General features: G+C 43.1%; 1 protein-coding gene and 1 long non-coding RNA gene across 3 annotated transcripts; both read right to left on the reverse strand.

Moving 5' to 3' along the window:
* Positions 1 to 1,505: 1,505 nt before the first annotated feature.
* RSRC2 (arginine and serine rich coiled-coil 2) lies at positions 1,506 to 12,884 on the reverse strand. Of its 2 annotated transcripts, XM_083717871.1 has the most exons (11): positions 12,737 to 12,860; positions 10,026 to 10,173; positions 8,932 to 8,975; positions 8,139 to 8,216; positions 6,396 to 6,608; positions 5,767 to 5,910; positions 5,496 to 5,618; positions 4,981 to 5,060; positions 4,408 to 4,640; positions 3,266 to 3,355; positions 1,506 to 2,129 (listed from the first exon to the last, which is right to left on the reverse strand). In XM_083717871.1, exons 4-11 carry the CDS (start codon positions 8,144 to 8,146, stop codon positions 1,947 to 1,949), a joined length of 1,074 nt encoding a protein of 357 aa, XP_083573997.1. In that variant the 5' UTR covers positions 8,147 to 8,216; positions 8,932 to 8,975; positions 10,026 to 10,173; positions 12,737 to 12,860; the 3' UTR covers positions 1,506 to 1,946. The 2 variants fall into 2 exon arrangements, with proteins under 2 accessions (XP_083573997.1, XP_083573996.1); XM_083717870.1 differs by lacking the exon at positions 8,139 to 8,216 and having other exon boundaries at positions 6,396 to 6,586; positions 12,737 to 12,884.
* A 1,024-nt stretch (positions 12,885 to 13,908) lies between these two features.
* Positions 13,909 to 19,741, reverse strand: LOC310834399. Its single transcript, XR_014559242.1, has 2 exons — positions 19,646 to 19,741; positions 13,909 to 14,363 (listed from the first exon to the last, which is right to left on the reverse strand). It is a non-coding gene; the product is annotated as an uncharacterized lncRNA (long non-coding RNA).
* Positions 19,742 to 23,311: the final 3,570 nt, after the last annotated feature.

The raw sequence follows: 23,311 nt of genomic DNA on the forward strand, positions 1-23,311 counted from the left end.
GTAGCTCGGCTAATATACTTGCGTAGCTTGGGTAGGAATTACTAACTTGTACAGCTAGGAGGAAAACGAGTCCCCCTTTTATCCATGCTCTCCAACGTACTAGCAGATGTCTTCACTAACAGAGTAGCTACAATCTCATTTTTCCAGGGCATCACCACTTTCAGGAGTGGCAAAAAGCTCAAAGAACCTGGTTACATCACAAGCAGGAACCAAGCAACTGACCCTCCTCTTCTTCCACTATTGTCAGGTCTCTCTCATTAAAGCACAGGGCAGCAACAGACCATCCAAGTTCAATCACTAGGCATGTTCTGATAGAGGTAGAAAAGATACCCTGGCAAGCCACTGCCACTTAAAATGCGTTTAGCTTATTTTTTAGTTGCTGTTTGGTTAATAGTTTTACAGGTGATTTGTTCATGATATGACTTACGCTGTACTTGTGTTCTATTATGTTACTATTATGTTACAATTATGTTTGTAAGCCACTTTCCATTCAAATTACTCAATACATCTATATTTCTGGGTACAGAAAAGCATACAGTAATCCATTGACGCAATCCACCACCAAGCACTCCCTACCTCTTTCAGTTATTTCCCTTTGAATAAATTCCACAGAAGTCTGTGGGCTTCAATTTCAATTTTAATCAAACTTACTTTTGTAACTCTATAGCATATGAAGCCCTTGGAACTATCGCAAGAGTACCACTTGAGAAAAAGAGCATGAGAATTCAATCTGGGGCAGACAGTATCAAAATTCTGCTACTGTTCCAGACCACCCATGCAAACTAGAATGCTAGCTTTGGGGAACAAGGGCTCAATAACTGAACAAGAATTATTGACAAGTGATTCTGCAAAGAGATTACCTATTGATTTTACAACACTTCTAGTGGTAGTTTCAGTTCTATTCTTCAACAGCTATCCTAATCTTATTTAATAATAAACATTTTACTCACTAAAACTGAGGAGACATGCCACATTACATGGGCATTAGAATCTTAACATGCAACAAAAGTTACAGTTCAAAAGTTGCAGTGCAACATACTCTGTTGCTATGCAACTTTTTTTTTATTACATTGCACAGCCTAACTAGAAGATATAAAGCCTCCACACAGCATATTATGAAAAACATGTTTTTCATACAGGTCACATTGCAAATGTTGAGCTTGTGGTGATAGTTTTAAGTTGCCAAAAGCTTTTATCAAAACCTACTGCTAGAATAAGCAGGCACGGGACATGGTAACATTCATCTTGTTAGATATGGTATGGTTTACTTCCACTTGTTTGGGCAGGTTGGAATAAGACTAGAGTGAGCCCAGTGAGAACTCTGCCTAGAGGAGAGTATCTCCTGAGCAAGGGCTTGCAGTAGCATAATGCAGGAACTCATGAAAACTCAATTTTGCTCTGCTCTAGTTATGTTGAAGTAAGCTTCTTTCTAGAGATAAAGTTATAATGAATTGTACAAAATTAAGCTCTGAGCAATTCATCCACTGAACTTAAAAACAGTACTATTTGAGAAAAAACATTTTTATTAACCAGGTTTTTGCACTGCATTATGCACCCACTGGCCCAGTCTGCTAGAGTAACACCTACACAATGTGTTTTATGTTTCAAGAGTTGAAAATAACTGTACAAGGTTAAAGTACAAAAGTACACAAGACAGTGGACACAAAATATCCATGTATGAGTTTATCCTCACCTGTTCTGTTTTGAAATACAGAACTAAAAATGTCCTCCTACAGCTCTGTCAAGTATAATGGAAGTGAGTATAACCTGATTACAACATGGAACACCAGTTATCACTGATCTGATATTTACAAAAATTGTAATGTCAATAAATTAAAGTCAATGCAACACCCCATGCAAGCTAGAATGCTAGCCTTTGGTGAACAAGGACCCAATATCTGAACAATAATCTTTGAAAAAGTCCCAGGCTTTAAGATCACGTTCTTTCAAACAGCATCCATTCCTCGCATCGAAGATGTGAATCCCAATCCCATCCCTCTTTGGGTGTGTGTCTGTGACCTTGCCATTTCATATTGTGCATCTAGATTTCTGAATACTTCTTCCTGCTGTTTCAAAGTCTTGTAACTTTCTTCATCCACCGAACTACTACCACCAGCTTCCTCTTCACTCTAGAATTGAAATAATATATTATTATTTTTATTAAAATATGTTAACAGATATGTCCTCTAAACTAGTCATCTATTATTCTGGCAATTCATTCATTAAAGCATCTTTTCTACAGCTGGAATTTCCAGAGCAAGTAAATGCAGAGTGCAAATGCATGGGGAAATATGTTATCAGTTTCAAGGATATATAGCACACGTAACCGTCATTAATTCATTTTGGTGTAGGTTTATAGAAACATTTTGCAAAAGAATTTGCCAAGAATTTAACGTTTGAAGATGTAATCTCCCTTGGGTCAACCCAACACATTTTTACTTTTCCTTGGAATATTACAGCTTATCTAGTACTTGTCATGGACTGGCTGGATGCAGAGGAATAGGGGGAGGCACCAGCTGGGGAACCCCCAAACTAAACCCCCAGTTTAGTGGTGGTGCAATGATGGAAGCTGAAGAGGCAACAGGGCTTAGTGAGAAGGGAATCTGTGGCAAAGAGAAGTGCAGAATCAGAAGCAGCAGACTCATCTGAGTCACTGTTGAAAAAGTATTGGGTGGGATCTCCCCCTCCTGCTGCAACAAGCTCCCATCTCCCCCCCCCCCCCCCCGGTCTCCCAGCACCAGGAGAGACATGAAGTGGGCGGAATGAAGGCCAGCACACCGCCACCATCTCAGATTGCTTCGGAAAGATCTGGGAGAGGAGGAGACTTAACCAGCTATGGGAAGGTGAGGACATTCAGTCCCCACAAATGTCTCATGTGGAAGACCTTCCGAAGAAGAGTTCCTGTGCTCAATGGGTTTGGTACTCCTGAGCAGTTACTGTTTCTTCTAATAAAGAGTTAACTCCACTTGTGTTCATATAAGTGTATTACATTTAATAGCACATAATCTGTGTGATTTATTGCTGGCTCACTCTTAATTATTTCTATTTTGAAGTTAGGTTTTGTGGGCTCATATACCTCCCCTGATTATACTGGAGGCCTACTGAACTGGCAATGTATTAAACTGACCACCTAGTTCTGGGCCAGAATCTGCGGTGAATGGTGTCTTGCTGTATATGCTGATTTGAACCGCTTCGAGAGAGTCGTTTAACCTGAGCTCTTACTTGAAAGCAATTTCGGTTATGCGTTTTTCTACATTTCACATACCTTAATACCCATTAATTTTCTAAATTTGACATTTTGGTCCTTGTTTCCAAAGTTCAGTTTCTCCCAGATTTCTGCAGATTGCGATTTATCCTATAGAAACACAAAGTGATTTATTACATACATATATAACACATAGGTAAATTTGCAACTCATTTTGATTTATAGATCTGATGATACAATTGGGGGAACTGTTTAAATATACAGTGGTGCCCCGCAAGACGAACGCCTCGCAAGACGAAAAACCCGCTAGACGAAAGGGTTTTTCTGTTTTGGAGGCGCTTCGCAAAACGAATTTCCCTATGGGGTTGCTTCACAAGACGAAAAAATTTTGCGTCCCCCAGCGGTCTTTTTTTGCTTTTTTTGCCCTTTTCCTAAGCCGCTAAGCCGCTTATCAGCTGTTCCGCTGATAAGCCGCTTAACAGCTGATCGCTGGAAGCCGCTTGACAGCTCTAGCACTAATCCGCTAAGCTGTCAATGGGCTTGCTTCGCAAGACGAAAAAACCGCTAGACGAAGAGAATCGCGGAACGGATTAATTTCGTCTAGCGAGGCACCACTGTACTAATAAGCAAGAGGTCCTAAAGTATTTCTCTCACACTCTTGTTTTAACACGTTTCCTTTGGAACTGGAACTCGAAACAAACAATCTGGCTGCAAGCCTAAAACTTTCAATAATGTAAATAAGAATGTTGCAGGACTGCTGGTTTAGTGAAGATTAAGCAAATATTTTTAATCCCAGCACCCTTAGGACAAGTGCCCCTTCTGAACTTCTCATAGAAAGTCTTTTTTGACAGCTATTCAACATGTCAACTAGACCACCTACTGGCTCTGTAGACTTTAAGACACTTGAGATTACGATGGCAGATGCTCGTTAGAATTCTGAACATACCAGACTTTTAAAAGATAAAACAATGGTTACACTGCCAAGTATGACCATTAGATGGCTAAATGTTCTGTGTGCTACTAAGAGGCCCCTCTTGCTGACATGTGGCTTGTGCCCATTGCATCACAGAATCACAGAACTGGAAGGGACCCCCATGGGTCATTTAGTCCAACTTACTGCAATGCAGGAATATCACAAGTTATGTCCTTGTTGTCAACAATTCCCAAGGCACAAAGTGGAATAATTAGACAAAGAAAAATACCCCTTCTTTTTTGCCTTGCCACAGCATTTTCCGCTTCTTCTCCTGTTCAGCAAACTTCATGGGATTTACTGCTGCTGGATTATAATAGCTTGGAACAGCTATTCCTGTCTCTGCCAGGGCCTTTGCTTGCAGGGCTGCCATTTGAGCTGCCATAGCTATCTGAGGAGTGACTTGTGTTCCAGAAGCCAGAAGAGCTGCAACATTGATGACAGAAGTGCCGGTGGCAGCAGCCGCTAAAATGAACATTAACATGTTATACAAGAAGAAACTTCCAGAATTTTTTTTTAATCTCAGAAACATGGACTAAGTAAAAGTTTCATCTTAATGGGCATTAAGTACAAGCTAGCCAATTGAAAGACCTTAGACAGCCTTTGCTAGTTCTCTAAGCATTTGTCTGGTGATGCAACTATTTTTAGGGACTGTCAAAAAAAGAGAAAAGTTTGAATAGAGAAGTTTCTGTTGCTTTATTTTAAAACAAATGAGGTTTCTTCTTTTTATAGCTTTCCAATATGAAGCTATAAATATTTCCACTACTATTCATTATGTTCTAGCAGTTCATAAAAACAGAATTACCAGCAGCCATTTCTTGTTGCTTCTGTTTTTCAACCAGTTCTTTCTCTCTCTGTTCTTGCAGTTTTTTTGCTCTTTCCAATCTAGGAAATATGCAAAATAAATCAATTGATCAAAAGTTATTATTTCCCCCCCACATTGATCTCTTTTCCCCTTTGTTTTTTATACTAACAATTCTTATGTTATTCCTGAAGGGCATTCATAGAACCTAACGGAGTGGTTCTGTGTTGCACGTTTCTAGCTTTCACTATAGCAAAGGTACTTTTCATCAGATAAAAGCGCAAATTCATCAAGCAAAAATGTTGTGAGTACACTATGCTTTTGACTTCATCTAGGTATCAGTGCCTAAAATAGCTCTCCACATTTTAATATGTTAAAATTTGGTGCAGGGGTGTGTTGAGAATGACAATGGTCCCCCCCTCAAAGCTTGCATGCTGTGCTTCTACTCTAAGTCAGTAAAAGGTAAATAGAGTAAGTTCTTGGCTTCTATAAACTTAAGGCCAAAAAAATCATAGTACCTTCTAGCTAATGCTTCCTGTGCATCCATTGCTGTGTTTCGTCCCCTAAAAGGAGGTGGACTTGGAGTTCGGCTGTGACTTCTACTGAATCTTCTGGGCTTTTCAGGTCTCTTCTTTCTTTCTCTGCAGGTAAAGGTATTTTATCATGTAATTATTTGACTGTTTGACCATAAATTAACTGTATCTACCTGCTCTTCAGAGTGCAACTTCCAACTGCTAGCACCGACTCTATAATTTTTATCTCAAGGAAAAAAGAAAGAACTTAACATACCTGCTCCTGCTCCTAGTTCTGCTTCTGCTCCTGCTCCGATGCCTGTGTCTAGATCTTGATCTAGAACGTGATCTTACACGTCGCTTTTTATCTCGGCTTCGAGATCGTGATTTTTTTCTATCACGGCTTCTACTACGGTGACGCCTGCAAACACATCCCAAACTTCTGGTAACATTTTCTAGCTTTATTATTCACATTTAAAAGCAACAAGATGCAAAGGAAACCTGCTCATTATCTTCTACTGAGAGGTCACAAAAAGCTGTCAGTTTTGGGCTCATCTACAAATAGTGTAACTTCACTTCAAATGATGTCAGTGGCCTGAACACTACTAAGTATTTTCATTCTGGAAAACAAATTTGTGGCATAACCTAAAGGTTTGGCAAAAGGGTTACAGTAAACAAATCCTACATATGGGGAGGGAAAAGAGCTGAAACACTGGCCACTTGATCCTCAAAATCAAAAAAGTTACAAACAGTAACACCAACCCATACAAAAAACCGATCTGGCACATCTGTGATGTTGCACCAGGTATGCTGGAACAAAGGATGAAGGTGTAGCTGGGCACGTCTAACAGAACAAGAGCATAAAGAACACTGAAGCATTTCCAAAGTAGAAATTGTTAAGTATACCTTTCACGAGACCTAGATCTTGAATGACTTCGTCCCCTTGAGGATTTCCTCTCCTTGCGCTTATGCCGTTCCTCACCATTTTCTGAAGTGCCCAGGCTGTCTCTTCCTTTATCAGAAGAGTGTTCTTTGTCGTTATGGTCTTCAAATTTGTGCTTCTTCGAGGACTTCTCTTTGGACCCATGTCTTCTTGCCTGTTTTAAGAAGAAGTTGGTTCTTTCAGGAAAATAGTGCAACAAAGAGAGTTAGTATGGGCATCAGCAGATAAAGAATGATATGTTGTGATGCAACATTAGTAACCTTAGGAGTGAGGCCCAGACAACTGTGATGGCTTTTAACACCATCAGCTACACAATGTTGCAGATCCTCGCTATCATTCCTCCTCCCATTTCCCATCCCACACTTTTCAAACATTTTTGTACCGTGTTGTTAAAGCAACTCACACCATTACCAGTTTCACAGCATTAGATAGAACAACAGCCTCTCTAGTGTTTGATTACCTCATGCATAGTGACCATGTTTTTCCACCCCTATGCTCAAAAGCTGGATGGGATAAGCATACACAGGAGAACTGTCTAAACGTTTTACGTACAAGCTCATCAGCAATTAAGAAAGCTTGGAAGTACATGCACTGGCCAACTTTCTAAGTATTATAAATAAGTATCTCCACCCTAAAGTCTTACACTATAGAGGTCCAATAAGACCAACTGTCATGTTTTGAATCTGCAGCAGTCTGTGTGCTATTTTCTTTGAAGAAATCTCTTACCGTATAAGGCCAGTTTACCCAAATTTCTTATTATCTCAGTAACTTTCTTTCTTTGTAAGTTAATTGTATATGGATAGATTTCTACTCTAAAGACCATGTGAGTCTTTATTATTTTTTAAATCCCCAAACTCACACCCAAAGGTAGAAGTAAAGGTAAATCCTAGGTGCTTCAACTACTACTTTGTTTCTTCCAGGTGCAACTAACCCCACTGAAAGATAATACTGCACATGAAAGACAATACTGCCCATCAACAACTGCCAAAGAGAGTTGGCTACGCAAAGAAATATCACCTTCCTACTCTATAGAGATTTTAATACTTGTTCATCTTAGACATAGTAGGTGGTGAGTTTTTGTTTCAAGTAGTTCGTAACATCAATTAGATCCATTTGGGCTACTTTTTCAGTCACTTGTACAACCACTGAAGAAAGATCATTAGAATTTTGTTGTAAAACAAATAGTGCAAAGAGTCCACTTATTATATACAGGAAATGGGCAAGCCAGCCCGCAAACATGGAATGAACCCTCCACAAGGTAGAGGCAATCTGTGAGCTTCCTGCGGTGGGCATGCCTCCACACAGGTGCAATGCCCATACCCTTCTGCCCTTCTTCCTTTCAATTGTCTCACTAGAACCATAAAAGTCAGTGCATTAATTCAACAGCTATTTAAATGTTACAGATTTTAAGACATCCACAGCAGTTTCAAATATCACCACCAGTTACTCCCCATTGAATTTAAAAGCTAATGTGTACAGGTTGTACATAAAGAACTTGTACATAAAGAAACCAGCCTTTAAAAACAAACTTTTAACATGTAATCCTCCTTCTACACATAATTTTTTAAGTTTAGTGATTTTCTTACTTTAACATAATGGAGCAGTCTTCTAAATATACACTTTGTATTTAAAACCACCATAATATCCCATAACCGATTTAAGTTGCTTTTTAAAGGGAAATATGAGTTTGAATGACTAATAGTTACCTTATCATGAAGTAGGCTTATAATTTTGCTATCTGAGTCTGGAGCGTCTTCAGTTCAGTCTCTTCGCGCATTAGCACGCTGAGTATGATTTATTATAGAAATGTTATCATGTGATCTAAACAATATAATCAATTTCACAAATACTCTAATTTCTTTTTAAAACAGAGCTTCCATTGGGTAAAGAGAAAAAGGTCCCTGGCCCCACATTAGAACTGGCCCCATCTCTCTCTAGCCTAACACTACCCCATCAGAAGTTGGCTAACCTTCTGGCTACTGCTAGGGCTCCTCCACTGATATTACTTCACCACTGGAGGCAACTGGCTTACCTAACCATGTTATCACTACCACTGCCTCATCTCAGTGCCCTTGCCTTTGATTTACTTTTACAAACCCTGCCAAATGCACTGGCACCATAGGAAAACTTAAAATATTAAGTGGATATTTAAGAACTAAGTGGATAAGATTGGGGGCAGGGAGAACACCTTTGCAAATTATTGAGGAGAACTCTGGTCAATGGAAGCTCTGTGTGAATCAAATATACCAATCCTATTTCTCCAAAGAAATGTTTATTGTGGCTGTTTCCACAGTTAATCTGTCAGTGAACTTTTGTCAACTGTTACCTTTTTGTCATAATGATGGCTTCAGTCATGCTTCTCTCTCCAAGCACATTTTTCTGAATTATCATTTTTTGTACTTACCATTAAGAAATTTATATACTAAGATTTACACATGCTATGATGTACTTTTAAATACATCTTGTACAATTACCTAAGCACTACAAAGTATTAATTACCTCTTTGCTTCTGCTCCGACTTCTGTATTTTTTCCCGTCATTATCTAAGGAATAAAACATTATTTATTGTCAAGTAAAGGTGCTTGGAAAAGGATTTTCATTCTTTACAGACATGCCATTCCCAGTCATACCCAGTACTTAAAATATTTCAATGGTTTACATTTCTATTTCGCCAGAGTGGTGCATGCTCTAGTTATCTCCCACTTACTACTGCAATGCGCTCTACGTGGGGCTACCTTTGAAGGTGACTCGGAAACTGCAATTAATCCAGAATGCAGCAGCTACACTGGTGACTGGGAGTGGCCGCCAGGACCACATAACATCAGTCCTGAGAGATCTGCATTGGCTCCCAGTATGTTTTTGAGCACAACTCAAAGTGTTGGTGCTGATCTTTAAAGCCCTAAACAGCCTCGGCCTCAGTATACCTGAAGGAGCATCTCCACCCCCATCGTTCAGCCCGAACAGTGAGATCCAGCGCCGAGGGCCTTCTGGCGGTTCCCTCAATGCAAGAAGTGAGGTTACAGGGAAGCAGACAGAGGGCCTTCTCAGTAGTGGCGCCCATCCTGTGGAACGGCCTCCCATCAGATGTCAAGGAAATAAGCAGCTATCCTATTTTTAAAAGACATCTGAAGGCAGCCCTGTTTAGGGAAGTTTTTAATATTTAATGCTGTATTGTTTTTAACACTTGATTGGGAGCCACCCAAAGTGGCTGGGGAAACTCAGCCAGATGGGCAGAGTATAAATAATAAATTATTATAATATAATTATTATTTGAAATAGCATTTTCACATCTATGTTACCTTTCTATTCCTCACCTACTCCAACTCTCAATCCTTAACATGATGCTGAAGCTTAAAGTGTTGAGAAATGTCACATTTTTAAGAGGTTGAAACATAGAACTCAAAAGGACATGCACACAAATCTAAAACGTTATTGTTTACTTGGAAGTTGCAATAATTTGAACTGAATTCAATTTTACCTCTAAGTAAACATGCTTAGGTTAGCAGCCTAACTACACACTACCACTAAATCACACGTTTATGCACCAGCAAGTTTTTATAGGGAAAACACTTAACAGCTAGAGGCTTCCATACCTGACTTTCGTTTTCTCTCTCTTGATCGTGAACGTGACCTTGAATAATGATGTTTTGAAGTTCTAGGAGAATTAGATGCATCTTTTTTCTTTTCTCTATCAGGAGATGATTTCTCTGGGGCTATTGCCTCTCGCTCTGTATCACTAGCCTATGATGAAATGAAATATTGTTATTATTACATAGTTCACCACCACTCTATCGCAAAGTAACTTAACTGCCTGAAGCATTCTAGACCACTATTTTTTAATCATCACAAACATCCAGAAACTAGTTAATGTTGAATTGTCAAAGCTATATATTCCACTAGTAGGAAATCCACAGCCACTAGATAGGGTGTTAAAATACCCAAATTCAAGCACTACAATGTTTTCTACTGCAGAAGAATGCACTTTCCAAATAGAGTCTTATTTTAAGCACATTTAAATCCAATATATAATACTTTGTATTTTTATGCTGTGAACTGCCCTGAGGTCTACTGATGAAGGGCAGCAGTGTTAGAAACTGGGATAGGGGAAAAAAGCTAGTTGCCCCCCCCCCCAATGCAGAACCACCTTCTATTTTTATAATTGTAGAGAATGTATTTCGTTCTTTTTGAAATTAGTGGTATTTAGAGGGTTGCAACCAGCCATAGCAAAACAGGTTGTATAGAGAGCACAGTGGGATTTAGGTTTGGGAATGTGTAACACACTATAACTGCAATGGTAATTTGAGGTGGGGGCAAACCTTCAAAGAAACCAATGATATTGAAATGGTGGAGCATCCCCCTACTTTTTTAAATGTTTGCATGAGTGCTCCTGTACCATTTACAGGGGAATGCTTTCCTCTACAGAAATAAAAACATTAGAATTTTTAAAATAATCACAATACGTGGGCGTGAATGGACAGAGTGAGACAATGTCCCTTACCGGCAGCTCCACCTATCACAGAAGCTATGACTTTGCAAACTGAAAGAAAAAAGGTTCACCCCAGTGAGAGCCACTGTGGTGCAGGGGTTAGTGTGTCCGTTGGAAGAGTGCACTGTTGGAAGTTGGTTCCAGGAAGCTAGACCCTATAAATGCTTACTCAGAAGCAAGTCCCAGTGTATGTTCTGATGGGACATGCTGTGACGTAATCCTATATACAGTGGTACCTCAGGTTACATACGCTTCAGGTTACAGACACTTCAGGTTACAGACTCCGCTAACCCAGAAATATTACCTTGGGTTAAGAACTTTGCTTCAGGATGAGAACAGAAATCACGCAGCAGCGGCACGGCGGCAGCAGGAGGCCCCATTAGCTAAAGCGGTGCTTCAGGTTAAGAACAGTTTCAGGTTAAGAATGGACCTCCAGAACGAATTAAGTACTTAACCCAAGGTACCACTGTATGTGGTTACAATCCTTTTTGGAGATTCTAATGAAAGCTATGGACACCCTACCCATAAACATGCACAAAGTTTTGCATACAATTTATCTTATTAAATTGGGAACAAATCATATTGGTGCGCCTGGTTCACAGGACCCTTGAAGTGCATCCATGGACCTCATGTTAAGAACCCTTGCTCTGTATGATGCCAGCCTTGTGCTTAAGCACTAGCCTGATAGACATAGATGACACAAAGCCACATATTGGCAAGCACATGAAATTCCAGGCAGGTCAGTGAGTGAGAGCACTCTGCCCCTCCTTTGCAGGAAACACAAGAAACAAGAATCTCCCTCCAGGTCCAAGAGAGATCAGCAGCAGGGGGTGGGGACAACTTCTCCACCGTCCCCACCAACCCCCAGACTACTGTACTAACTTCTGTGGGGCTTCCTTACAAAGCTGGAGTGAGTTCCACTGAACTCAGTAATGTTATTAAGCATAAAAGGATCAAGTTGTTAGCGATCCAATAATAACAACAATTCTGTCAGTTCTGCTGAGGTTTAAGTTGCACAATTTTTCAAGTTACCACATAATGGCACATTTCCTTCTCCCACCCCAACTCATGTTAGGGCTCTCCCCAAAGCCCCATATACCCTCACCCTCAAAATAATCCCTTTCCTCAGACTCTATATTTAATTTAGCATTGTTAATTTAACTAGCTCTCCCCTGCTTTCCTTATTTACAAAGTGTTTAATAAAAACATTATATATAGGTGAGCATGAACCGTGAGAACCTTCTTGCATTTACCTGGAAAGAAGACCAACTGAACATAGTGGGCCTTTCTGTGCAAAAACACATGGAACCCAGCCATCAAATAACAGCCACACTTATAAAAGGGCCTAATATCACATATTGTACCACTCATACAGACTTTTTTTAGGGAGGGAAAGAGACGGTGCCACTACCTTGCGATCTAAAACAGTCAACAGGAGTGTGGAGAGGAGAGGAAACCTCTTAGAAACATGTGCGAATATATCATTACTAATTAAATTTGTATACTACCCTTTACCACAGATCTCGGGGCGGTTCACAACATAGAAATGCAGGCTAAAAACGGAAAATACATAATAATGAGGGAAAACACTCGCAAACCAATAGCCGCCCCCGCCCTCGCGCCATCAACACCAAAACCCCAAGAGACGCGGAAGCGGAGAAGCCGAACTCGGGGACGCTTCCAGGGCCCGAAGGCGGAGGGGCTCCGGGAGGCGGGCGCCATCTTGGCTGGCGAAGACGACGGCGCCTCCCGCCGCCCAGCTCGGCCTCCCCCTCGGCCGCTGGCCGCGGCCCCCGAGAAGGAGCGGCAGGGGCTCACCGCCATGTCGGGGGTCGGGAAAGGCGGCCCCTGGCCGGCCCGGCAGCTCCGGCTCCTCCCTGCGGCTCCAACGCCCGCGACGCCTCGGCTGCTCGGCGGCGGAGAGCGGTCAGGGATGCCCCGCCCACCTCCCAGGGTTCCCGGATGTAACCCGGGCCCCTGGCGGGAGGGAGGAAAGGAAGAGCGCCTGCGCGAGCGAGAAGCGCGAGAGACGCAGAGGCATGAAAAGAGCAGAGGGGACATCCAGGTTGTTCAGCGACGGAGATCCTTGGGGTGCTTATGCGTTGCAGGGGGGGGGGGGGTTGACACTTGTTACTTACTTGATAAAAGCTTCCCAACTTATTTTTATGCACATCGGATCATATTGCATACACTCTCTCAATTTAGACTGGCAAATTAAAACAAGCAATAGAGTCCTTAATCATAAATTATTTCCTGGGGTAAAATCCTAACAAGTTCAAAGTTCAACCCTAAAAAAAAGCTCAACAACTTTGGGGTAATACCATAAAAAAAGCTCAACAACTTAAATCCTAAAAAAAGGCCCTCTTTGAAAAAAGTTTGGACACCACCACTGCAAGTTTAAATAAAACAAGAGCCAAGCAGATCTATCCTGTTTCCACTTGCGGTTTTAATTTAATCCCATGATCGACCAAGATCAATCCCACGATCTACTGGTCAATCGTGATGGACTGGTTGGACATGCCTGAAAATTTTAGACCACAGTGCTACCTACCTGCATCCCTGGAGATTGCCTAGGATAGGCCATTAAGGAGAACAAAGGGAAAATGATGATTCATTAGGTATGCCAGAGAGAGAGGCCCCTCCTTCAGCACAGAGTTAGTTAGAAGACAAAAGGAAGGAGTTTCAGAGAGTTTAGGCTTGGGTTTTTTCAGAAATGTTGCAGTCTGTAAAAATCATTAAGCTGGAGAGAGGGTCACAGCCACGTTTTGGAGCATGTTTGATTTCTGTTTGAACCCTATGCTGCGATTATGGGAAAAGCAAGAATATTGTGGGGTGTCAATGCTGTAAACTCCATTGTAGTCTTATATGTGTGTGTAAATAAACCATATATCCTAAAGACAGCACAGTCTCTGCTGTGCCTCATTTCTGTTAGAGGGAATCCGGGTCCAGATCGGAGGTCACAAGCAAAAGACTTCAGCCAAGAGACAGAAGCAAAAACAGCAGCCAGCAGGCCTGATAACTTTATTCTTAGAACTAGACTTCTGACTACAACAAAGACAAAACAGCAAGATGCCTAGAATTGTGGTTACATCATTTTTTAAAGTCCTTTATTTCCCTATATTTCTTGGCATGCTCTGGTCCATGGGGTCACGAAGCGTCGGACACGACTAAACGGCTAAACAACAACATATTTCCAATAAAACATGCATCATCAAAACATCATAGGTATGTCACAGAAAAGGTATGGTGTCAGGCAGAAATCTGAGATCTAGACATGTCCCTGTCAATCATGCATGGTTCAAGTACTCACTTCTCACAAGTTAATGAAAATATCTACATATCCTTTTGTCAGGAAGGCCTCCCTCAGCATCTTTATTTCTTCTTCCTTGGTCTCATATCCTTCTGACAACACCTAGTCTGGTCCCTTTGTCATAGCTGCTAGCACCTGTTTGGGAAATTGGGAGGGATATCCTGAGTAGGGCTGCCATATTTCAAAAAGTGAAAATCTAGACAAAAATTGAGTTGTTTTGTTTTGTTTTGCAAAATTCCAAATAAATTGGACATTTTTTAGCTATTTTGAGGGAAATCAGGAAAACCAACACTGCCAACAACAATTGCCGGATTTCCCCGGACATTTAGCTGATTTTCACCCAGACATTGTTTCCAAAATATGACAACCCTAATCCTGAGTATGTGATGGTACATCTTGAGGATTATGGCCTCCCTGCTCCTTCTGCCATGAGTCAGGTCCCCTCTCCTCCATCCCTGGATCACCACCTTTTGGAAACAAACAAAAAAATTTTCTGGCTAATTTTGGGTGAGTTTATATGTTCCAGAAAGTGGGGTTTCCTTGCTTTATTATGGCACTGGGAACCCAGCATAGGTTGTCTAATGGAGAGAAATGTATAGAAGTCACTGTGTGTGTGCATGTACTACTGTGAATGGGAGTCCTTTATTTTGTCATCAAAGGATATGCAGCAGGGGTAGTGGAGCATACAGATGGGGTACTCTTCCAAAAGGAAACTTAGACCTTGTGAAGGTGCCTGGAACCCCTGGACTCTCACACCACTCAGAGATTCTGTGGCTTGTGACAATATAAAGGAAAATGGGTTGTATTTGCAGACTCCTGTACACAGCGGAAGGATGAGCAGTACGTGCCACATACTTAACTTTACTTTATTTACACTTCAATGCTGAGAGATTACAAACATGCATCTTGCCTCTGCGAGAGCAGAAAAACAACTCCTTCTCCTCGGAAACAAAGAACACCGAGAGAGCAGTGAAAAACAGGAAACCACTGTACGTCACATCCAGTCTCCCATTCCCATGGGAAACCCAACAGTACTCTGACTGTGGAATGCAAAACATTGTCCCGTATCAAGCACTTCGCTGCACAGTGAAGGAAGCAGAAACCAACATCCTCCCCCTTTCTGTGAACATCACTGGGCAGCGTGTTCGTACAATATCAGTACAAACCCAACTTCTGTACATAGGTACAGTGTTGATCCCTTGATACAATCTTGGACAATACATCAGCAGGAATTTCATTACCTGGCATATAGGACACCGTTACGAGTCCCTTCTGAATACATTCCCTAGCATGTTGCAATTTCAATTGCAAGTGCTTCGTGCTTTGCTTACAACCTTCAGAATTCAGCAAAGCCAAACATGCTTTGTTGTCCTGGTAAACCTGGATTGGACATTTGACAGGAATTTTCATGTCTTTGCACAATTGTAACAACCATTCACAATCTTTAAGTGAATAATACAGTGCATTCAGTTCAGCTTCACAAGTACTTAAGCTAATTGTTGTTTGCTTCTTGCATGACCAATCAAATAGACCCTGATTGTACATGTAGCAAACTCCAGACGTACTTTTCCTGTCTGTAGTGTCACTTCCAAAACTTGCATCTGCAAATATCTCAAGACCACCAGACTTCTGATTATTAAATCTCAGTCTTTAATGCATAGTGCCTTTCAAATAGCGTGCTATGCGTTTCAGAGCTTTCCAATCCTTAACACTAGGATTGTTGACTTGTCTGCTTAGCAAATTACAGCTAACAGCAATGTCAGGTCTTGAACATCTGGCAATGAAGTTTAGCTTGCCTAGCACACTTCTGTACAGTGTAGTGTCAGAAAATGCTTCTTCAGTGTCATCTACCTGATAACCTGTTGTCATCGGTGTGTCTACAGAGTTAGCATCCATCAGGTTTAGTTTGCTTAACACATCAGCAATTTTCCGTGACTGGTGTACTAGAATGTTACCATTTTGATCTCTCTCTATTTCCAGAGATAGGTAGTTGTTTACCTCACCAAGATCTTTCATGTCAAAGTGCTCTTTCAGTTGAGCTAGGGCGTTATTGTACATTGTGACATCTTTCCAAAAGAATAAAATATCATCAACATAAAACAAACAATACAGCTTCTTTTGCCCCTCCTCTTTGACAAATACACATGGATCAGCTTTCCCTTGCTGAAAACCTAGAGAAAACAATACTTCAGTGAGTTTTGTGTGCCAACACCGTGCACTTTGTTTGAGACCATAAAGGGACTTCTTTAGAGCACAAACAAATCCCTGTTTTACCTGTACGCCATCAGGTGGAAGCATATAAAGTGATTCACCTAGAGATCCGTACAAAAACGCTGTATTCACAACGTGGCGACTAACGTGTAGATTTTCCTCTGCAGCTAGCTTGAGCATAAGCCTAATGCTCTCATATCTCACTGTGGGTGAGTAGGTCTCGTGATAGCCTTCACCTGGTACCTGTGCAAAACCTCTGGCTACCAATCTGGCTTTGTGTCTGACTAGCTTGCCATTTTGATCTGTCTTCGCTTTGAAGACCCATTTGCTTCCAAGCAGTTTCATTCCTGGAACTACTGGAACTAGCTCCCAAGTTTTGTTCCTTTCTAAGGAATGAAGCTCAGCCTTCATGGCATTTAACCATGGCTCAGCTTCCTTTGAATCCAAATCCTGGATTTATTGGAAACTTGAAGGTTCAAATACCTTCTTGGAGCTTTTAACAGCTGCTACTGCTGTCTTAGCAAATTCATCAGCAAATCTCTTTGGAGGTCTGCCTTTTGTGGCTCTTTGTGACCTGCGAATTAGCCTTAAGTCTTCAACACTTTCCTCTTCCTTCTTAGGAGAAAAGTGGCCTATTGTGAACAATGGTTCTTCCAATTCTTGATCAGAGCTTTCAGAGGGTCGCATAGAGGCTTTCGCACTCTTGAAATCCTCTGAATCATCCGATTCAGTTTCAGACTCAGAATCAGAACCTTCATCAGTGGGTGTGGGTTGTTGCGGCTGCTTTTGCTGTTGTCTATCCTCAGTCTCATCACTGTCATCAGGATAACATTGGAAAATTCCCACATTCTCCCCCCACTTTGCATTGTACTCAACACTTCTTGTGAGCTTAATTGTCTTAGAGTCAGTCATCATTATTTTGTAAGAACCTTTCTGATAACCTAGAAAGATACCATGCAATCCACGCTTGTCTAACTTGGAGCTTGGTGGTGTGTGAACCCACATGTCAGAACCAAAAATTCTCATGTGTTTGATGTATGGTTTCTTGCCAAACATCTTCTCATAGGGGGTACAACCAATCACTGAAGATAACCTGCAATTATAGCTGTAAACGAAAACACAAAAGAGATTCGGCCCAATAACTCTCTGGAAGATTGGCATCATGCAGCAAGGTTTTTAACCCTTGAAGCAATGTCTGATTTACTCTCTCGCAAAGTCCATTCTGCCATGGCGAGCGAGGACTAGACAAATCGTGTTGAATTCCTTTCTCAGTCAGAAAAGCTTCAAACTGCTGAGAAGTGAATTCCCCCCCGCGATCAGTGAAAAGAGTCTTTATCTTCTTACCATGCACATTTTCCAACCAAGCACAGAATTCCTTGAACCTTGGAAAAGCCTCTGATTTCTGCTTGAGATTGTACACATAAATATACCTGGAAAATGCATCAATGAGAACCATGAAGTACCTATTTCCACCCAAAGAGGGCGATAGTGGACCAACCAAATCAGCATGAACAACCTGGTATGGTTCTGTAGCTTGCCTACTAGACACCTTACCTTTCGCAGCCATTTTCACCTTGTTTGCTGTGCATGCCTTGCACTTCATGTGGTACCTGCAGGGTTTAATAGTCATACCTTCAACCAATGCAGGCATTTTAGATACTGCCTCAAAATGCAAATGACCAAATTTCCTGTAAAAATCATGAATACATCCTGCATGCAAACTTTTGTTAGAACCTGCAATGCAACAAGTTTCATCCTGCACAACATCATCATAATACAAAACAAACAAACAAACGATCAACATATTCAGCATGCAATACATAATCGTTTTTCTTTGTGATGGTGCATTTCTTGTTCTTGAAGGAAACGTCAATGTTCCGTTCATTCAGCTGCGCAACACTGAGTAGATTGTGTGTGGCATCTGGTACGTAAAGCACATCTTGTATCGATAAGTCCAAACTGTGAAGAACAACAGTTCCGTAGCCTTGACTGGGGATCGTGTGGTCATCCGCCTGGTGAATCGCACCTTCCTGCGGTGTAAAAGACACAAACAGTTGCTTATCGTTGCACATGTGGTGGGTCGCTGCTGAATCAACAACGAAGAAAGATCTAGACGTCTTCTGGACCTTTGCAACTTTTGGAGTGAAGCGTGAGACCATTGCCTTGTGCTGCGTTGTCCTGGACACCGGACCTTTGCCTTTGCTTTGGCCTTTTCCACGCGATGAGCTTTCGCTGCGCTGCTCTGTCTTGGCCCTGGGATATCTGCATTCCCTCTTCATATGGCCTAGACGTCCACACGAGTAGCATTTCACTGCCTTCAAAGCTTTGGCGCCATCTGGTGGATCCACTGCACTCTGGGATGACGTCTGTGAAGACTCCCCCTTACCCATGCAGCTAGCACCCCGGCTGTCTGCTTCATTCAGAATCACGGCAGTAACATAGGCTACTGTGAGCTGAGCAGTTGGCTGAACAGCAATCTGAGTGGCAACGGACTCCCAACTTGGACCCAAAATATGTAGTATCATGAAGGAATACACAGCCTCTGGAAAGGTGAGTCCTCTCTGTTGCAGCTCATGTCTCAGATTCTGCATCTCCATCAGATGTGTACGCACATCTCCACCTTCAGCAAGAGCCATATTATGCAGCCTAGTATAGTAAAACATAGTGGACCCAGCTTCTGTCCTCAAGTGAGCCTCTCTCAAAGCGTCCCAAATTTGTCTGGCTGAGGTCTTATCACGCAAAGACAGAGCTCTTCTGGGGATACTATCAATGTAAGAGTTCCCCTCGCTTTGGAATCCTTAGCTTTCCATTAATCTGTAATTGGAGCTGGGGGGTTGTCTGTAATAACTGTAAACAGACCCTCTTTCCGCAGAATAGCCTCTGCATAGAGAACCCAATCCGCATAATTTTTCTTATTGAGCTTAGGAATCCCAAAAACATCAGCCAGCCTTGCATTTGCCATATCCGCGGTGTTTAATCAAGCTGCGTCACTGCTGCTTCAAACCTCATTCCAAAAGCACTTTTAAAGGTACTTTCGGTTTTCAGGCCTCCCAAGCCTGTGAGCTTGTGCCTTAGAGCCTTTGCCTGTGCCATGGCAAAACGGCTTTAAAAGTTCAAAGTCCAGCCATAAAGCCATCAACTAGAAGCTGGCAGGCTGCCCGGAGCATGAGCACATACCTCTCATCAATCAACTTGACTCCTGGTACCCGAGCATCTAGCTCCGCTGCTGCCACCAGCTCTTCTTTGCATACTACAGCTGCTCCCTTTCCCTTATGGGGTACAGTATTCTGGAGCTCGTATAGAGTACTCTATCAGTAGGAGAAAACAGAGGCCAACCAGAATACAGTGGTACCTTTGTTTAAGAACAGCTTAGTTTATGAACAACTTGGACTAAGAGCGCTGCAAACCTGGAAGTAGGTGTTATGGTTTGTGAACTTTGCCTTGGAAGCAGAACATGTTTCGATTCCTGTTGAGTGTGTTCCATTTGTAAATTTAGTCCCCTGCCGCTATGGGAAAGCACGCCTTGGTTTAAGAACGCTTTGGTTTAAGAACGGACTTCCGGAATGGATTGAGAAGCAAAGCAACTAGTAAGCCTGATCTTTATTAAAGGAACTGTTGCAACAGGGTCCCCACTCACCACATGCAGGAGGGAGAACCCCAAACAATGGGGCACAAGCATAGGCGCCGACTCCATGGGGCCTGAGGGGGCCCGAGCCCCCTCAAAAATTCGTTTGGGGGGGCTCCGCCCCCCCAATAATTTAAGAAAATTATTACCGTATTTTTCCGGCATTCTGCCTCAGGGTCTTACTGCCCACCCTGCTCTGTTTCCTTGCTGTGTTTGCTGAAACGGAACAAAGAGCAGGGAAAGCCCCTCCCCTCCAGGCAGAGGGAAAGCAGAGTGTGTCTCTGTGCTCCGTGCAGGAGGGAGAGAGCGAGAGCGAGAGAGAGAGAGAGCGCGAGCTGGCTGGCTTGGGTGGGTAGGTGAGGGAAAACTTTTGCCTTCCTTTCCTCCCTCCTCCTGTTATACCCCTCTCCTGCATTCTTAGCCAGCTGCTTCTCTGCACACCCCTCTCCTGCTCCGTGTCCCTTCTGTGTTTTTCCTTCCCTCCCCACTTAAAATGTGGTTAAAAAGCATGGATCCACATGGATCCTCAGGATCTTTGCATCGGGTCAGCCCAAATTCACCATCAGATCACATAGCATGTCCATGGCTACAGCCTGCCCCCCAAAAATCACGCACCCACTGTTGCCTGGGGCTGCAATGGTGCAAAAATGTGGTTAAAAAGCATGGATCCACATGGATCCTCAGAATCTTTGCATTGGGTCAGCCCAAATTCACCATCAGAGCACATAGCATGTCCATGGCTACAGCCTGCCCCCCAAAAATCACGCACCCACTGTTGCCTGGGGCTGCAGTGGTGCAAAAACGTGGTTACAAAACATGGATCCACATGGATCCTCAGGATCTTTGCATTGGGTCAGCCCAAATTCACCATCAGAGCACATAGCATGTCCATGGCTACAGCCTGCCCCCCAAAAATCACGCACCCACTGTTGCCTGGGGCTGCAGTGGTGCAAAAACGTGGTTACAAAACATGGATCCACATGGATCCTCAGGATCTTTGCATTGGGTCAGCCCAAATTCACCATCAGAGCACATAGCATGTCCATGGCTACAGCCTGCCCCCCCAAAATCACGCACCCACTGTTCCCTGGGGCTGCAATGGTGCAAAAACGTGGTTACAAAACATGGATCCACATGGATCCTCAGGATCTTTGCATTGGGTCAGCCCAAATTCACCATCAGAGCACATAGCATGTCCATGGCTACAGCCTGCCCCCCCAAAATCACGCACCCACTGTTGCCTGGGGCTGCAATGGTGCAAAAACGTGGTTACAAAACATGGATCCTCAGGATTTTTGCATTGGGTCACCCCAAATTCACCATCAGATCACATGTCTGTGGCCACAGCATGAAGCACAAAAATGATACATCCACTGTTTCATTCAGAATGTTTTTTCCCCTTGTTTTCCTCCTCTAAAAACGATGTGCGTGTTATGGTCAGGTGCGTGTTATAGAGCGAAAAATACGGTAGTTATATTATGCTTTGTAAAATCACAAAATTATGTTGGTATTTTTTATTTTCCTTGTTTGATGATAGTTACCTTTTAAAATACATTCAGTAATGAGTTAAAACAAATAATTATTACGGTAGTAAAAGAGGCGGCGCGAGTAGTTTTGCTCGGTGCGTGCGACTGGCCCAGCCCCTCTTTCCTTTTCCTCTCTTCTGCTCTCCCGCCGGGCGCCTGAGGGAGAGTTACTTAGCGGTTCTGAGGAGCCGCTGTTGTTTCGGCAGGGGAAAAACCGCTGCCCGCGAACCGCCGAGCTCCCTCTCTCTTTCCAGCCTCTCTCTCTCTCTCTCTCTCTCTCGCGCTATGGCCAAGGAGGAGGAGAAGCCCTTCAGCCAGTCTATGGCCGAGTGGCGGAGGTTCATCTACAACCCCAACAGCGGCGAGTTCCTGGGGCGAACGGCCAAGAGCTGGGGTGAGGAGGGCGAGCGAGCGAGTGCGGGCGGGGAAGGGAGGGGAGGGGGCGGCCGGCACGAGGGGCGGTGGGAGGCGCGGCGCGGCGGGCACTTGCCTTGCCCACCACGCATCTCTCTCCTTCTCGGTCTCTCTCCCTCCCTCAGCTGGCGAGGGGGCCACGAGGCGGGCGGCAGCAGCAGCAACGGGCTGGGAGCGGATCTTAGAAAACTTCCCGGGGAAGGACCCCAGTATGGGCCCCCCCAATATTTTTTATAAGTCGGCGCCCCTGGGCACAAGCCCTTGTATTGCCTTTTGAAATTGCCCACCCTGTAGCCCAAGACCCCCCCCCCCCGCAAATCATACATCCATCCTGCTGGACACCAGGCTCCCCATCCCTGGCCTATAAGATAACCAGCATCATAACCCTAGTTAAGTATTTCCTACCATAACTTGTACTGGTTGTTGGGTCACAGCTTGTTCCAAGGCTCTGGGTTGCTCTTTTTGTCCCAACCAGGCAGAGCAACGTGACAAGAGGCAGACAGCAAGGAGTACATCTTTGGAAGAAGAAGAAAAACATACAGCATAAAGCATAACGCTCTGCCCAACTGTTGGTACATGGTTACCACCAAATTTAACAATCATGGCCTCCTCAGTGCCCCCAGAAGAGCACACTTCTTTCATAATGTGGGATGTAAAAAAAGGCCACCATACCACAAGTATTTGTAAAAGCCCTTTAAAGCCAGTTACCTAAATGCAAGGGCAGCTTCTCCCTGCCTTGCACCAGAGACAGCAGCAAGTTGGTGAGGCAGTTCTGGACGGAACTCGATGCTGGCAACCCAATCCTACACTTTCTCCATGACAGGATCCTGCTAGACTTTGTGCTTTCTGCTCAGGCAGTTCATTGGCTTTACTCTCTTCCCAAATACCCTTTTAGCTAGGCTGTACTGCTCATTGCAATGCCTTGGATACAACTCCGTTGAGGAATGGCAATGCTTACATGGTTGGTGGTCTTACTATAAAGCGAAGAAGCTGACGCTCATGTTTTACTGTAGTTTTATAATTTGTTGTATAACTATTATTGTTATTATTATCATTATTATACTACCTCTGGAGCATAGCAGGCCATATTTTATTCAGGTGGCGCTTCAAGATGAAACACTTAAATAAGTGGCAGAAGCTCTGCCCCCAATGACTACGGGTAGATCCCTGCCAGTTTTTTATACTGGGTAGTAGATTGCAGCTTATTTAAAGTTGGACATGCCGAGTCTAAACCACTGAGCTTCTAGGGCTTGCCACTCAGAAGGTTGGCTGTTCCCACAACGGGGTGAGCTCCCATTGCTCTGTCC

This window comes from Podarcis gaigeae (assembly GCF_964106915.1).
Source record: "Podarcis gaigeae genome assembly, chromosome: 16".
Lineage (NCBI taxonomy): Eukaryota > Metazoa > Chordata > Lepidosauria > Squamata > Lacertidae > Podarcis > Podarcis gaigeae.

Excerpts from the sequence above, each read along its gene's own strand:
- RSRC2 (XM_083717870.1), bottom strand. Across the intron at positions 8,976-10,025 it reads AGAGAGAAAACGAAAGTCAG|ATAATGACGGGAAAAAATAC; the intron begins GTATGGAAGCCT and ends TTTATTCCTTAG. Across the intron at positions 6,587-8,931 it reads GTCGGAGCAGAAGCAAAGAG|GCAAGAAGACATGGGTCCAA; the intron begins GTAATTAATACT and ends TTCTTAAAACAG.